General features: G+C 39.6%; 1 protein-coding gene across 3 annotated transcripts in view; it reads left to right on the top strand.

Annotated features, from left to right (window-relative positions):
* The window catches only part of UBE3C (ubiquitin protein ligase E3C), a 156,924-nt gene extending 141,821 nt beyond the window's left edge, over nt 1-15,103 (top strand). For all 3 annotated transcript variants that reach the window (XM_089693670.1, XM_089693831.1, XM_089693745.1), the window contains one exon: nt 14,186-15,103. In XM_089693670.1, the coding sequence (XP_089549796.1) occupies nt 14,186-14,356 (171 nt within the window). In that variant the 3' untranslated portion in view covers nt 14,357-15,103. The remainder of the gene's footprint in view (nt 1-14,185) is intronic.
* The last annotated feature ends 2,030 nt before the right edge of the window (nt 15,104-17,133 follow it).

The following is a 17,133-nucleotide window of genomic DNA, read 5'->3' on the forward strand; positions in this document are numbered from 1 at the left end:
ATATGCAATTAGTTTAGTAAATATAAACTGCTAATTACCTTTTCTCATCAGCATTTAGAGCAGTCTTGTGACTTCAGCAGAGCGCTGGTTAAAGCTTGTAGGAGGAGTTTTCTTTCTGCTCTAAGAGGATGTAAAACCCCCTGACCCTCTGTCTGGACAGTGCTGATTGGCCCTATGTTGATCACATGCACTCTCCCAAGAAAAAAAAACAAAAAAACCTCTCTAGCAATACACACCAAACTGAGCATGTGCATGTGACTACGGGTTCAGTCTGTCTTATCAGGTGGACATTTGAACAAGAGCAGGGGCAGAGAAAACAGGACCAAACAAGTTTTTTACACACTGCAGAGGATTAACCCCTTAGGTTCCACAGTGAGTATAACAAGCATGCTCTACTGCACATACAGACTGATATTACTGTTTTGGGTTTAGTAACACTTTAAAGGATGCCAAGTGCAGTTAACTAGTTAGGTCAGGAAATAATTATATTTGTGGGCACTCTTTGATTTCTTCAGGCTTTCATTGGCCAACCCTTCTCAGGGGAAGAACCTGTTAGCCCTCTTCCTCCACATACATAGGTCGCTGAGTTTATATGAATATGGAAAGTTTTGCCAGGTTGCTGCCTGTGGGCAGCTTTAGGCCCTTCCTTCACGGACAGAATGATGGGCATTGTGAAAACAAGCTACCGATAGACATTAAAGGGCCGTCACATGATAGACACAGTTTGAGGTTTCACATAAAAGGAGCAGTTTTTTTTTCTCTTTATAACAATATTTGTTATCATTTTCAATGGCAATACATATAGAACGGTATATAGGTGTCTGTAGTATTGACCCATCTCCAACTTAGGTGTATTCTGAGTCTTAGGGATGAAGGTAGAGGGAAAGCAAGCAGATTCCTACAACAACACAGTATTGAAACAATACAAACAGGTATGAAAAGATCGGGGTTTCTCTGACAGTGGGAAACCAGCCAAGCTGTACCTTTATGCATGCTCATAACAGACTGCCAAGTCATCAACTTGATTGCGCGTGAGAGGTCCGATCATCAGGAAATCACACAGATTATCTAATAGCAGAATAAAACAGGGCACACTCTCCTCGTGCATTACCGCGATATATAGGAAACGTATTGTAGAATCACAAATGCATACTCACAAACCAAAAAGGTCATAAAAACAGAGACAAGGAGCCAAAGATGACAATCACAGACAGCGGAGGTCCTTGGGTGAAATGTACTAATGCGTTTCGGGAGTCAAACTCCCTTCCTCAGAACGGAAAATTAAATACATATTGATGGTTCTTCTATATGAGACCAAATGATAATCACTGTCCACAATTGTTTTCTTAGGCTCCTTGTCTCTGTTTTTAAGACCTTTTTGGTTTGTGAGTATGCATTTGTGATTTTACAATACGTTTCCTATATATCACGGTAATGCATGAGGAGAGTGCGCCCTGTTTTATTCTTTTTTGCCAGCATCAAGATTCCTTGATCTATTAACCACTTCCCGACCAGCCGTTGTATATAAACGGCCGGATGGTGGCACTGCAGGGTCGGGTGGACCCGGACACAGTGAAACACTGATCGTCAGACGGGACCTCTGTACGAGGTCCCAATCATGTGATCACTGATTGGCCAATCAGTGATCACATGTAAAGTAGTAAGCAAGATGTCACTTGTGACACCATTGCTTACTACGTGTGAAATCTGTGAATGTTCACAGAGGTCACATGATACAAGGCTATTCACAACAGCCTTGTACCATGTGACAAGCTGTGACCAATCGCAGCTCACTCAGTAGTTCTCAATGGCTGCAAGAATGCAGACAGAGAGATAGAGAAATTATTGCTTTTACATCCTATATGGCTGTAAAATCAATCAGTGTAAAAAAAAAAATCTTCATCACCCCCCAAAAGTAGTACAGTGTCACCATGGTAACACTGTACTACTAGGGTGACAATATGTAAAAATAAAATTAATAATATAAAAAATAAAAATGTAAAACAAAATGTTTAAAAATTATAATTTTTGGTTATAAACTAATTTGGCTTATTTTTTTTTTTACTAAAAAGATAACAGAATAAATTTTGGCCAAGATTTATGATGAAATATTATTTATTTGCAAAATGTTATAAGAAAAACACTTTTTTTCAAAATTTTTGGACATTTTCATTTACATAGCAAAAAAAATAAAAATCCTAGCGGTGAATAAATACCACCAAAATAAAGTTTTATCTGTCTCAAAAAAATGGTAAAAAATTCATATGGGTACAGTGTTGCATAACCGCGCAATTCTCATTCAAAGTGTGATAGTGCTGAAAGCTGAAAATTGCCCTGGTCAGGAAGGGGGTAAAAGTGTCCAGACTGGAAGTGGTTAAGGACGGCACCTCAGTGTTTGATTCTGTGTTTTCTGTGTAGCATGGAGATCTGAGCGCTGGTTTTTGGTATATATTGGAGATTAATATGTTTCAAACTCTTTAACCATTTCAATACCGTGCAATTTTACACCTTCCTGCCCAGGCCAGTTTTCAGGTTTCAGCGCTCTCACACTTTGATTGACAATTGCGCGGTCATACAACATTGTACCCAAACTAAAATTTGATCATTTTCTTCACACAACTAGAGCTTTCTTTTGGTGGTATTTAATCACCACTGGGGTTTTTATTTTTTGCTAAATTAACAAAAAAAGACCAAAAATTTTGAAAAAAAAACACATTTTTCTTTGTTTCTGTTATAAAAGTTTACAAATAAATAATTGTTCTACATAAATTTAGGCCGAGATGTATTCTGCTACATGTCTTTGGTGAAAATAACCCAAATTAGGATGTATTTTTTAGTTTGTAGGAAAGTTATAGAGTTCACAAACTATGGTATAGATCTGAATATTGATCAATCCTGAAGTACTGACAGCCAATCTAATATCTTGAGGTCCAAGAATGTCAGAACAGTACAGATATCCCCAAATGACCCCTTTTTGCAGAGTAGACAGTCCGACGTACTTCATAAGAGGCATGGTGAGTTTTTTGAAGTTGTATTTTTTTGTCATAATTTTTCGGAAAATGAAAAAATTAAAAAAATTATTTTCACTATTTATTTTTTTTACATACTGTCACCAGTGCAGTACAGCGTCATCATATAACTGGCATGGCAGTGAACAGCGACACTGACTAGTGACAGTATGAAAAAAAAAATATTTTTTTTTTTTAATTTTTTTATTATATTTAATTTTTTATTACATTTTTTTTATTTTTTTTTAAGATTTTTTTTCATATTTTACTATGACCAAAATAGTACAATGTTACCATAGTAACACTGTACTACTTTGGGGAAGTGATCAGTATTTTTTTTTTTTTTTTTTTTACACAATTTGCTTATAGCAAAGAATTACTTTGCTATAAGCAAGCATTTACCTGAATGAAATCGATTCATTCAGCTTTTTTTTTTTCTTTTTTTTTTTTTGTGCTTATCTGTGATTTGGTCACAGCTAATCACATGACATGTGCATGTGATTAGCTGTGACCATTCACAGCTAGGCACTAGTATACAATGGATGGCATCATGAATGAAGCCATCCATTGTATACATGTGACCTGCTGTGATTGGTCACAGCAGGTCACATGGTACCAGCAACGGGAGCCGGTACTCGGATCTGTCATCGGCCGTGTCCGAGGTGCACGGGCGGTGACAGATCGCACTGCTGCGTCGCTCTGCAACCGCGCATGTGCGGGAGCACGCCAAATGGCGTGCACCCGGAAAGCTGCAGCGCTTTTCAAGCCGCCAAACGGCCATTGGCCGGGCGGCTAATGGTTAATAATGGTTACATTGTTGAAAGCAATTCTCAACCTGTTTCACTTGCAAAATATTTGGATGTGTACGACTGGCCTCTTCTGGCTGGATTAGCGAAACATTCAGTGTTATGTCGCCCAGTGCAGGATATAGAACCCAACTGTAAACCCATCAAAATGAAATCTAAGAGAAAATTGTGAATGATTTATTTTGGGAAAGTTCTTTAACGTAAACATTTGCTTTATATCATGCACAGGTGTGTGTACTTACAGCAAAGAATCTCTATTGTATAAGACGATAACATCACTAAACACGGGCACGAGGGGTTCTGCTAGTCCATGACCTTTTACATTAAAAGGCGATTTGAGGCATAGTTGTACTACCATCAGAGAATTTGGCATTCACCCCAGATAAATAATTGTGAATAGACCAAAACAAATACACCTACGACCTAGAGGAAGTATTGAAAATGAACATGAAAGCGATCACTAGCGGGCAATTAGTGAATCATTAGACTGTGTTCTTTCAATAAGGGGTGAGGGGGACCTATATATACGCTGGATGAATAGACAAGTGAGAATATTTGTTTTGTCCTGATACATAATGGAGCTTGTATTTGTCAAAATAGTTTGAAATGAGTTCTGACTGATGTCAAAAAGTTATCAATGAATAACCTCACACCCCTATCAATGAAAGCCAGGCCAAACCAAGGTCACAATATGGAACAGCCATGCAAAGGATTACAATTTATCTTCAGTATGAATGCACGCTGCAGTTTACACAAGGAACATTTTAATGTGAATTGTTGGCATGTAAAAATTGTCATTATTTTCCAATATGCATTGTACCTGTTCACAAATATTCCACCAAGGAGTGGCCTTTCTGTCACTGGGCTTCAGTAATATAGTGACAGATGTAGTTCTATCGCGCTTTCCCAATGAAAGCATTTTACATCTTGCATGGTTTAAGTTACATTTACACAGAATGACATATTGTAGTTTAGGCGGTGAGTTATTAGGGTACATTGTGCTTACATTCACTGTACCAGCTTGTAGATCCAGTGCTGAGAAGGTTCTCATTCAGATTCCTGCTGTCACTGTTGGCACCGCTGCTGCCACCTACCCGGACTGGATGTTGGCCCAGTGTGTTTCAGAGGAACCCCATAACAGGCAGCAGAAGTTTGTGAAGCAAGAGAAGTAAATCCCTTTAGATCATTGCCCTCCTGCCTTTTCCTTGCAAGGCTCTAAAGATTGCATTTGTAAATGTGTGGCAAACATCTTACATATTAAAACAGTTAATCATATATAGTATAGTATACAGTAACTGTTATCCCTGTAACATCACTGTCCCAGATATTGAAGTTTGCCTACCAATGCTCTGCAGTGTAGTTACGTTTTTGTTCTACTTCAATCCAGTGCTTTGTGTCCTTATTAGCCTGCATGCACACGGGGTGCTTTAATAACGCTGGTAACGTTAGCTGTGTAAAGTCACATTAAAAACACAAGTTTTTTAGCGTTTTTGTATTAGTGTTTAGCTGCGTTTGCGGTTGTTTTAGGTTTATTTTACCCCCCCAAAATTATTTTTTTTAGTAAAAAAAGTCCAAAAATGCTGGTTTGCAGCAATTTACTGCGTTTTTGCAGCGTTAGAGCATTTTTACAGCCAAAAAAACTCCTACAAACCCTCTAAGTGGCCCTGCCATAAAACGCTGATTACAGTCTATGTGTGCATGGACACAGAGGATAACATGCTGGGGGGTTTACTGGCTGTAGAAAAAACCATCAAAAGCCAAAAACAACAGCTGTAAAACCGTCCCGTGTGCATGAGGACTAAACTTGTATGCATTGTCAGGGGCGTCCCTAGGGTTGGTGTCACCTGGTGCGATAACACTTGGTGACACCCCCTCCGACATTCCCCGCAGAATGGATCGGATCTGCGGATTGAGCATAATGCATTGGACTCCGATCCTTTATGCTCCCCAATCCGCAGATCCAATCCATTTTGCGGGGATCGTCAGCTTTCTTTACAATTTACCTTTTTGTGGAGCGGGTCTGGTGTCACCCCGTATAGGTTGCATGCTGACAATCCCTGCAGGATGGTTCGTATCTGCGGATTGAGCATAATGGATCAGAGTCTGATCTATTATGTTCCCCAATCCGCAGATCTGATCTATTATGCTCCCCAATCCGCAGATCTGATCCATTATGCTCCCCAATCCGCAGATCCAATCCATTCTGCGGGGATCGTCGGCATGCAACCTATACGGGGTGACACCGGACCCGCTCCACGAAAAGGTAAGTTGTAAAAAAAGCCGACGATCCCTGCAGAATGGATCAGATACATCCTGTGGGGATCGTCGGCTTGCTTTACAACTTAACTTTTTGTGGAGCGGGTCCGGTGTCACCCCGTGCGGTAGGTGTCTCCCGATGCGAGCCGCACCTTCCTCGGGATGCCACTGTGCATTGTTATTATTACCTTCCAAATCAAGCGGAGGTAACAGTTTTGCAACTTTCCATCCATTTCCTATATGTGGCACATTATCTCTTTGCTTCCGTGCCCTTTTATATCTAATAATTGTAGTTAAATTAAACAAAATTCTATTGCAGCTGCAGGACATGTAGAACATTTGCCTATTGACACAGCACAGAGACAGAGGAAGTTTTGGCTTGTCTATTATTGAGTATTCATATTTCTATCTACAGATGGTACATTGGTAGGCCGCAAAACAATACATTATACTCCTTAGGTTGTCTATTTATAGCAATTAGTAGATGTGGGACCATCACAAAAATGTCATGGTCTCTGTTCTGAACATCTCCATGGTCTGTCAGCAGGCTAAAACCTGTCATTTGCAGTTTGTCAGCATCAGACTGGCAGAATTTGGCTTGAAAACATGGCTATTAGCACGCATCTTTCGGCCAACCTGGGTAGGATCTAGTGTATTTTATTTTTTCTATGTGTGTGTTCACATATGTGTATTTTATAAATCATAGTCTCTATCATTTTTATGTACTTCCATCTGATGTACCTGGTTGATCCTGCCAGTCACCTTTCTTCCTTGTGCTAAACTGACCACACAAAGCACAGAAGCTGATGTTGTTAGCATGTTCAGTTTGCATACTTTGGCTGGCCATTCAGAGGTACAGGACACTGTGCAGGCACACAGCATGCCTGTATTGGGCAGTTTGTTCAGCCACTACACCCGTTTACCAACCACTGCCTGCCTCTGGCTCAGACCCCCTCCCTATCACAGCCTGCCTCTTGAACACGCCTCCTTCTTGAACACGCCTCCTTCTCAAGCACAGCCTGCATCTTGCCTTATGTTAAACAGACTGTGTAATACAGGCACAGTGTCCTGTAACCTCACTCCACACTATCAGAAGAGATGCATGATCATTGTAAGAAAGATGATTTCTGACACTAGGGGAAAGCAGTTATGGCATCTGCATTATTATTATACAGGATTTATATATATATACCACCAACAGTTTGCTCAGTGCTTTACAATGTAAAGGGAGACAATACAGCAACAATACAGTTCAATACAAGAGGGTTAGGAGGACTCTGCCCCTTGGAGCTTACAATCTAGGAGAGTTATAACGTATTAGAAAGTGCCTATAATATAGTATGTTCACAACTGCCTTTAAGATGGATTTCTTCACAGTGTGGAGGAGGGCAGAATTAAACTTTAATTGCTGTCTAAGATTGTTGTAGGGAGATCTCAGCCAACACAGCCAAGTTGAAGTTTTCAGCTGAGTAACAACTGTCTTTGACCAAGCGAATTCTCCATTTATCATTATGGAGATTTGACGAGAGGGTGCAGTGCTTAGCAATACTATATTTATGTGTTCGGTCATATGCTCCGTAATATTGTATAAAAAAATACAAACAAAAAGTGCATCTAAACGTGCTCTCTCTCAAAACCAGCCAGTCTAAATGGCTAAAGAAAGCTTGCCTCGTTGCAAAGCTGAGTTGCACAGTATTGTGTACTGCAGCTAAGGCTCCATGCACACTAGTGTTTTTTTAAGCTGAAAAAAAATGCTGGTAATAGCATTTTTTAGTAGCGTTCTGAAGCATTAGCAGCGTTAACTTTTTATTAGTGTTTTTACAGTACATGTAGAGGAACAAAAAGCTGTTAGGAGCATTTTAGTAGCGTTTATGAGCGTTTAGCATTTTTTTCTGCTGGAAAAAACGCTCCAAAAAAATCTGCAAAGTTTTTTCTTTTTTTTTTTTTTCTGTTCCTAGACGCTGAAGCTCACAAAAAAATGCTAATAGCCCAAAGCAGTGTGCATGGACACATAGGATAACAGTATTTAATTTATATGAGCAGAAAGAATATGCTGATAATGGCTCCTAGGAGCTTAAAAAGCGCTAGTGTGCATGGAGCCAAATAGGTGGTAGTGCAGGTGCTGAGGTCCATCTCTGTCCACATTGGGCACTGCAATCCACAGAAGCATTTTGCTGTGTATCACTAATGTAACCATAGGTAGTATCTCCATTACAGACAGCCATACCATGTTATATGTAGGCAAGCTTTTGAAAAGTTACTATAGCACAACATGTTTTAACCACTTCAAGTCTGGACAATTTCACCCCCTTCCTGTCCAGGCCAATTTTCAGCTTTCAGCGCTGTTACACTTTGAATGACAATTGCGCAGTCATGCAACACTGTACTCATATGTATTTTTTAGCATTTTCTTGAGATAGATAAAACTTTATTTTGGTGGTATTTATTCACCACTGGGATTTTTATTTTTTTTGCTATATAAATGAAAAAGTGCAAACGTTTTGAAAAAAAAGTTTTTTTCTTATAACATTTTGCAAATAATCTTTCTTCATAAATCTTGGCCAAAACATATTCATCTATCTGTTTAGTAAAAAAAAAATAACCCAAATTAGTTTATAACCAAAAATTATAATTTTTCAGAAATGTTTTTGACATTTTTATTTTATTTTTTAATATTATTATTTATGTTTTTTTTTTGTTTGTTTTTTTTTTTACATCACCATAGTGACACTGTGCTACTTGTGGGGGGGTGATGAAGATTTTTTTTTTTTTTTTACACTGATTGCTTTTACACCCATAAAGGCTGTAAAAGCAATCATTTCTCCTTCTCTCTGGCTGCATTCTTGCAGCTATTGAGAAATACTGTGTGAGCTGTGATTGGTCACAGCTTGTCACATGGTACAAGGCTGTTGTGAAAAGCCCTGTACCATGTGATCTCTGTGATCATTCACAGATTTCACACGTAGTAAGCAATGATATCAGAAGTGACATCTTGCTTACTACTCTGCATGTGATCACTGATTGGCCAATCAGTGATCACAATCGGGACCTCGCACAGAGGTCCCGTACAACGATCAGGGAGCGTGCACAAGCAGGGAAGTGGGGAGGACATTTATAAACCCGCCCCTGCAATGCTCCCGTCTGGCTGTTTATATACATGGGCTGGACGGGAAGTGGTTAAAGCAGATTGATGCTTCTTAATAAGATTACATGATATGGAAGAGCTAGTTGAGCATATTAAAAACTCTATCGTGATTTGTAGTGGATGTTCTCGTAAAAAAATATGGAGAACTTTAAAGTCACTGAGGCTAGTAGCTTATCTGAGAAGCCACAAAAACTCTGTAGAGAACTGAACCAAACTCCATCCAAAACAAAATGTCTGCTTTGGGGAGGGGTCACTCTTTAACCTATTGGTTTGTCTTTGTACTGGTAGGAAACTGACAAGTTGTACACACTCCAAATAATACATGGTAGGGATGGAATCCAAGACCTCTGCAGGAGCACTAACCACTGAACCACCTTGGTGCTCTGTAAATCCCCTACATACAAGAACTGTTGGTAAAACATTCAGAGTTAACCATCTTGCAGTCTTCTCAGTCTCCTGCTTGTAGAAAATGAATTTTAAATATTACCCTAAAGAAGTTGGCGATAGTCCCTACTTTATAGTGTTGCGCGCCTGACAAATTCCAGACATTATTTAATGTTTGTAGACTCTTGGTAGCATAAGGTTAGACCATTAACAAATTAAGAGCCCATTTGGAGCCAGATTAAATGTTACAAGATAGCATTTTCCCAAACTAATTAAAGCTTAATAACTTTTTTAATAAATTAAGTTGCTGTAGAGGAAAAGAAATCTCTCCATTTGTATTAGAGTGGGTAGGATAGAGAAGTTCCAGTCGGGTCAGAGTAATAAATGGCTCCTCTCCACTGGTGAACTGATGTCTTCTCTGGTTATAATAGCTTTCATTATGCAGTTTTTACATTGGCGAGGCCCTGGTTTTACGGTAGCATTTCCATCTGTTACATTACTAAACCATTAAAGTGGAGAAAATGCAATAACCTATGTAGAGATAGCCCTAAAATGCAGCAATTTGGCAGTGAGATGCATTTAAATGCTCGCCTTCAAAAATATCCCGACTTCACCATTAATGACTGTGCAAAGACCTTTTCTCCCGCTTAAAGATGGAAAGAATAATGATTAGACTAAGTAATGTTTAATCATGGGGAGATTTAGTTGCCAGTAAGTGAAAATTATTGTAAAATATAAAAATAATGTAGCTGTGGTTTTATATAAAGCATAGCTGAAGATTTTATATTGAGTTCAGATCTAAATGTAAAAGAGTGTGATGTTTAATGTTCTGCTATTGGACGGTCACAGTTTGGATGGATATGGCAGCAAGCTGAACAGACCAGCCCAGAATTTACAGGACCTAAAAGGGCAAGCTCTTACTGAAGGATGAAAAAGTTCTGGAGCCTAATTAGAGATACAAACATTCTAGAGGGTTTTGAGGCTGACAGATCTTCTCTATCAGAAGTGGCTACCATAGCTGCATCCCCTCTTAGCAGAGCCTCTACCCAAGGTTCCCTCTCCGTGGAGGACCTAAGCATGCCAGCACTCCGCAAATCCTCCGTAATATTGTTTGCTGAAGCTCCATAATGCTCATAGAGTATTAAATGCTCACACATTTCATCCTACATGGCTTTAGTCATAGTTACCAACAGCTGTCTGTTTTTTCCCATCCCCAGCAGGTTAAAATACTTGACCCCCTCATACGGTGATGAAAGGTGCAACATCTCTAATGCTAGCCATACTCTTTCGAAAAACTAACACACCATCGTGAGAGCAGACAATATTGCTATCATATAATGACCAATTTTCGTTCAATGGACAGAAATGAATCCGTTTTTTGTTTGTTTTCTCACTTATGAAAAGTTTGATTTTTAACAGGCGAGAAACACATTAACCTTTCAATATATCATCTGTTTGGAAGACTTTGCCAAACTTTTTCTTCGATTTGTTTTTTTTTTTTTTGGTCTCAAAAATATCAAAACCAATTTTCTATTTCTGCCCATTAACGGGACAAAAAACAAAGTAGTGCCAGAACATTTTTAAAGCAGCTGCAACTTTAGTTGCATAGATTGGAATGGATGCCATTGAAATAAATGGGCTGCAACTTGTCATGCGACATTGTGTCTAAAGCCTCATGACTAGCGTGAATGGAGCCTAAATCAGACCGGTGTATACAAACAAAATTAAAACCCTATTACTCGTATAGTAAAAAATTATCAAAATACATCACTACTCGCAAAAGTCAGTACCGCAATGTCTCTTTCACTTCAAAAGAAAGCCTCTTTTGCATGGCAGATCTAGGCAGTTGGTAACCAGCTATGACTAAGGCCACCAAGGCTAAAACCCATAAGTGGTTGTTACATTGTGAGCATTATGGGGCTTTAATAAAATACAGTGGGTATAGAAAAGAATCACCCCTCCTTTAAAATAATTACATTTTGTTGCTTTGTGGCCTGAAAGGAAGACAGACAGTTTTTGTTTTATGCAGCTGTATTTACTCAGCACGTCATATAACATCCACATGAAAGCTATCCAAAAAGAAATTTTAAAAAATCAAAAACCAAATCACGGAGTTGGAAAAAAGATCATCCCCTCATGCCAGTAATTTGTTGAAACACGTTTTGTTTTAATTCCAGCCTTTAGTCTGTTGGGATATGTCTCTACTAACCTTGCACATCCAGACTTTGCAATATTTGCTCTTCTTTGCAGAACTGCTCAAGTTTAGTTAAATTTGATGGTGACCATTTTGTGGACTGCAGTCTTCAAGTCATTCCACAGATTTTCAATGGGGTCCAAGTCTGGGCTCTGACTAGGCCATACAAGGACATTCGCCTTTTTCTCCTCCAACCACTTTGTGCTCATTTTTGCTGTGTGCTTTGGGTTATTGTCATGTTGGAAGGTAAACCTTTTTCTTATTGACAACTTCCTGGCAGAGGGCAGCAAATTTTCCTCAAGAATTTGTCTGTATTTTACCCTATCCATTTTTCCTTCTATCCTGACAAGTGATCCAGTCTCTGCTGCAGAGAAACCCCAATAACAGGATATTACCACCTCCATGCTTTACTGTAGGAATGGTACTACTTGGATGGTGACCTGTATTGGATTTCCGCCAGACATATCATTTAGTGTTGAGGCCAAACAATTCTATTTTAGTCTCATCTTCTCCATGTAGCCTCAGAATCTTCAAGGTGCGTTTTGGCAAAGCTCAGTCATGACTGCGTGTGGCCTTTCTTGAGAAGATACTTTTTTCTTGCAATCCTCCCATACAAACCACATTTGTGGAGAATTTGTGATATTGTTGTCACGTGCACACAATGACCACTCTGTCATAAATTCCTGTAACTGCTTCAGAGTTGCTGTAGGTCTCTTGGTAGCCTCTCTGACCAGATTCCTCCTGGCTCTTTCATCTAGTTTGGAGTGCTGTCCTGATCCAGAGAGGGTCTGCGTTACACCAAATACCTTCCACTTCTTAATAATAGACTTCACTGTGCTTCTAGGCATTGATAAAGCCTTTAAATTTTGTTTTTATCCATCTCCTGACTTGTACCTTTCCACAACTTTATCCTGGAGATCTTTTGACAGTGCGTTGCCAACCATAGGTGATTGTTTTCTTCAGTTACACTACCAGGGACTGAAATGCTCTAGGAATGCTCTTTTCATGCTGAGCTAATCAAAATGACCAGAGCCGATCACAGTTGAAAGTCAAATGACTTTGTGTGCCATTGAGAAGGTGATTAGCTACACGTGCAAAAGTCATTTTTAGGATGGGGAGTGATCCTTTTTCCAACTCAGTGATTCTGTTTTTGAATTTGTTTAATTTTTTTTCTGACATGCTGATGTTATATGTTTCAGTTGGGTGTTATAACTTGTACTGAGTAAACACAGCTGGATAAAACAAAAACTGTGTCTGTCTTCATTTCAGGCTCCAAAGCAACAAAATGTGACTATTTTATTATTCTATAATTTATTATAGATTTATTATTTTATCATTTGTTATTCTTTTCTATACCCACTGTATGTTGCAGAAGATTTTAGGAGTGCTAAATTACTTCATTTTTTTGTCTATGTGATCCCAGGGAAAGGGTTCTAAGGCTGTGCACCACACTTGAGGATTATGGGACTGGATAGGAGGAGCAGGTAAACTTCACATTACACATCCTCCCTAAGTGGAGCCAACATCCAGGTTTTTCAATGAACTGACTGTTCAGCCTGGCTCTACTCTGATCAAAGAGTAATAGCTCTACTTCAAAATCCTCTAACTACCACAAATTGTTTTACAGTGTCTGAGTAATCCCAGCCATACCGTACATCAGATAAAGCTAAAGTTTATTCTTTGTACTCCGAGGCATCCCTAGGGTTGGTGTCACCCGGTGCGGTAACACGTGGTGTCATCTCTCCAGAGAGGAAGGAGCAGTGCCGGTGTAGCGGTAAAATGAGTATCCCTTGAAGATATGTATCCCCTGAAGCAACTGCGCATGTGCTGGTTTCAGGCCAAAGAAGCCGATCTCCATCTTTAGCACAGAGCCAGAGATCGGCTTCTTCGGCCTGAAACCGGCACATGCGTATTTGCTTCAGGGGATACTCATTTTACCGCTACACCAGAGCGGGGGCAGGTGTCACTGTGCTGGAATCCTACTCCTGCAACCACTGTGATGGTGTAACCCGGTGCTTCCCGCACCCCCCTAGGGACCCCTCTGATTATATTTTTGATTTATCCTTTCTCTGTCCTTATCAAGAGACCTTTGCCATTAACGAAAAGGTAGGTAGACTGACCGGCGAGTTACAAAATGAAGAGCTTCTTTCTGTTCTGTATAACTAATTCATTTGGTTGCCTACCTAAACCTATGAGGCCATGATTTTATCATGGCCACTTCTCAAGCTGCACTCCTTCAGAGCTCTCGAAGACATAAAAGGATTGGTTTGGTAATGCTCAGATGGACACGTCCAATACAGAATTCTGATACTCTGGTAAATACTGTTACACCTTGTTAAGTAATTGTATGTTGTTCCTGCATTCACAATGTTTTTAATACTTTTCTTGAAAGGAATTGTATCCTGCTTTCTGCATCCATAATGGAGGATCTGATCTGGAGCGACTTCCCACTGCAAGCACTTGCATGAACCTCCTGAAACTGCCAGAATTTTATGATGAGAATCTAATGAGGAGCAAACTGCTTTACGCTATAGAATGTGCTGCTGGCTTTGAGCTGAGCTGAGTCTGGGATTTTATTCAAGACAAGGACCCCCTGCCAGGGACTGGAAATCGGTGCCTAAACAGAATTCCCCATCTAATGGAGATGCTTCAGGAATCCTGACTTTTTGTGGAAAATCTGCCATAGGTCATCATACCGTGAAAATTGCTGTTTGTACTTAAAAAAAAACAAAACAAAAAAAACGCTATTTAAATAAAGAGGCCAGTCTGCAGATACAAACCAAAGATAAAGATTTGGCTTAATGCTGTTTGGACAGAAAACATCCACAAGCTGGCAATAAGTTTATACAACAAGCAGATTGGTTGCCTATTGGCTTAAAACAGGGTCAGGATCATCTAGAGGTGATAAAAGTAATCTGCCTCCAGCAGAACAAAGGGATGCAGAAGATACATTGCACCCAGTTGTTGTTTTACATCCTAGTAAAAGAATTTTAACTGTTTTCACTGTGTTTCTTTCACTACCTGCTGCACTGGTTAATTACCATCAAACATGTCATTCATAGTATTTTATTTGTTCTTTCTATTCAAATCAAAGACCCCCCCTTTGGAAAAGTTGGACTATACAGGCTTCTGTAAAATGTATATCATGAGTATGAAAACAGTTGTGAATATAAAAAAATGCTTTGCTTTCGTTCCCATTATTGTACAGATTTTTTTATATCAGATTTTCTTTTGTTCATGTAGTACAGTCTACGATTATGGCTATGGAGGAGAGTATACAGTAACAACTATTAAATATTATTTCAAACTACATGTCTGCCTATTTTCAGTGTTGTATAGAGATTATGAACACTTTACAATGAAGCTATCATCAATCCAGGAGTTCTTTACTGGAAAATGGAGATACCTGCCCTATCGTGCATCAGTGCTGTGTGAAGTGTCCCGCATGGTGTTCTATGTTCCCACAGCCTTGTGTGCAGTGTGGTAGTCAATATGGCAAACCGCTCACATTTCTGTTTCCTCCACTCTTGGCCTATCTAGAATAAGCACAGAAGGAGAGACCTGCTGATAGACTCTGCAGCATAGTCATGGGTACCTGTCTTGTTGCTTCACCATCTGTAGTCTTGTAAAGTAAGGATTGTCCTTTGTATTGTGAGGCTTGTACACAGGGGAGTTATCTTGTATATGAACAGTGAGTGCAGAAAATACGCTTTGACGCAGCTATACTGATATATAAAGAACCTTTCAGCACTGGGTTTGGTAAGGTTAAGCACAGATTTGAATGAGAATGTTAACTTACTTTAACCACTTGCCTTCCAGAGGATTTCCCCCCCTTCCTGACCAGGTCACTTATTGTGATGCGGTGCTACATTACTTTAACTGATAATTGCACGGTCATGCAACACTGCACCCAAATGAAATTTATGTCCTTTTTTCCCCACAAATAGCACTTTCTTTCGCTGGTATTTAATCTCCTGTGCGTTTTTTTTATTTTTTACGCTATAAACAAAAAAAGCGACAATTTTGAGGAAAAAAAACAATATTTTTGACTTTTTGCTATTAGACATGTCCAGCAAAGAAAATTAAAAAATCTAATTTCGTCTTAAATTTAGGCCAAAATGTATTCTGCTACGTCTTTGCTAAAAAAAAAAATTCCAATATGTGTAAATTGGTTTACATGAAAGTTATAGCGTCTACAAATGGCGGTGTATATATAGACTGGAATTTTGTTTTTATGTCAGTAATGGCGGTGATCAGCAGCTTATAGTGGGACTGCAGGACTTCAGAGGGCATTCTGACACTGGGGGAGAACTGACTAACTATCATTGACATCCCCAGTAACACTAATACAGTGATCAGTGCTAATAAAAAGCACTGACACTGTACTAATGGCACTGGGCGGCAGGAAGGGGTTAACATCTGGGGAGATCAAAAGGTTAACTGTGTGCTGTTTTACTGTGCTGTGTATGTGTTTCACTGTGTAAGCACATTGCTTTGTATTGCTCTGCTATGCTTCGCGGCGCGAGTAGGGCATTTGCACACCCTACCCGGAAATGCAAAATCACACACATATATACGTGATTTTGCACAGCCCTGCCGCCCTGTAGCAGTATTTCTGCTATAGGGTGGTGGGAAAGTGGTTAAGGGCTTATGCATATGGATGTATTCCTCCCTACAGCATTAAAACGCTGATGTGTTTCGGTGCCTGGAAGCCCTTGGTGCTGCGTACATAGACATGAACGGGTGTATGTGTGACTGTACACAGGTGTGCACTGCTATTTTCATAGAGTGACACATTCATACAGACGTAAGGTCCTGAGCACAGACTATCTGTTTTGGAGACTTGTGTCTGTATGCATACAGATGGAAAATCTCCAGCTTAGGCATTCGGAGAAAGCTTTGTATTTATTCATAGAATACAAAGTTCTCTGTAAAAGGCTGAGTGCCGCCCAGCCCAACTCCATTTTGTTCTGGGAGTGGGAAGGGAAGTTCCCTTGCCACTGCCGGAACACAACACTGTATAATGTATGCAGCTGAGGCTGCATCGGTTAGTGGAGGTAATAATTCATTTGGACCAGCTTGGTCCAAACAAACTAGTTAAACTTCATTAAAGCTAGAGATCAGCTTTAATATATAAAAAAAAAAAAAAGCCAAGAAAGGTTTGAAATAAAATAAGTAACGCAACTTTGGCTGCAATACTGACTCCTGTGACACTGTCCTGTGCCAGTCATGCAGCGTCAGACCTTTTCTGGAATAAATGACACCCAGCTTCATTTAACATACTTTCTGTGAGCCCAGGGCATCAAGGACCCACCCCCTGGAGGTGCATCCTTGGGCTGC

Source organism: Staurois parvus, unplaced genomic scaffold (genome assembly GCF_062004578.1).
Source record: "Staurois parvus isolate SC_StPar_1 unplaced genomic scaffold, SC_StPar_1.0 ptg000005l, whole genome shotgun sequence".
In the NCBI taxonomy this organism is placed as follows: Eukaryota; Metazoa; Chordata; class Amphibia; order Anura; family Ranidae; genus Staurois; species Staurois parvus.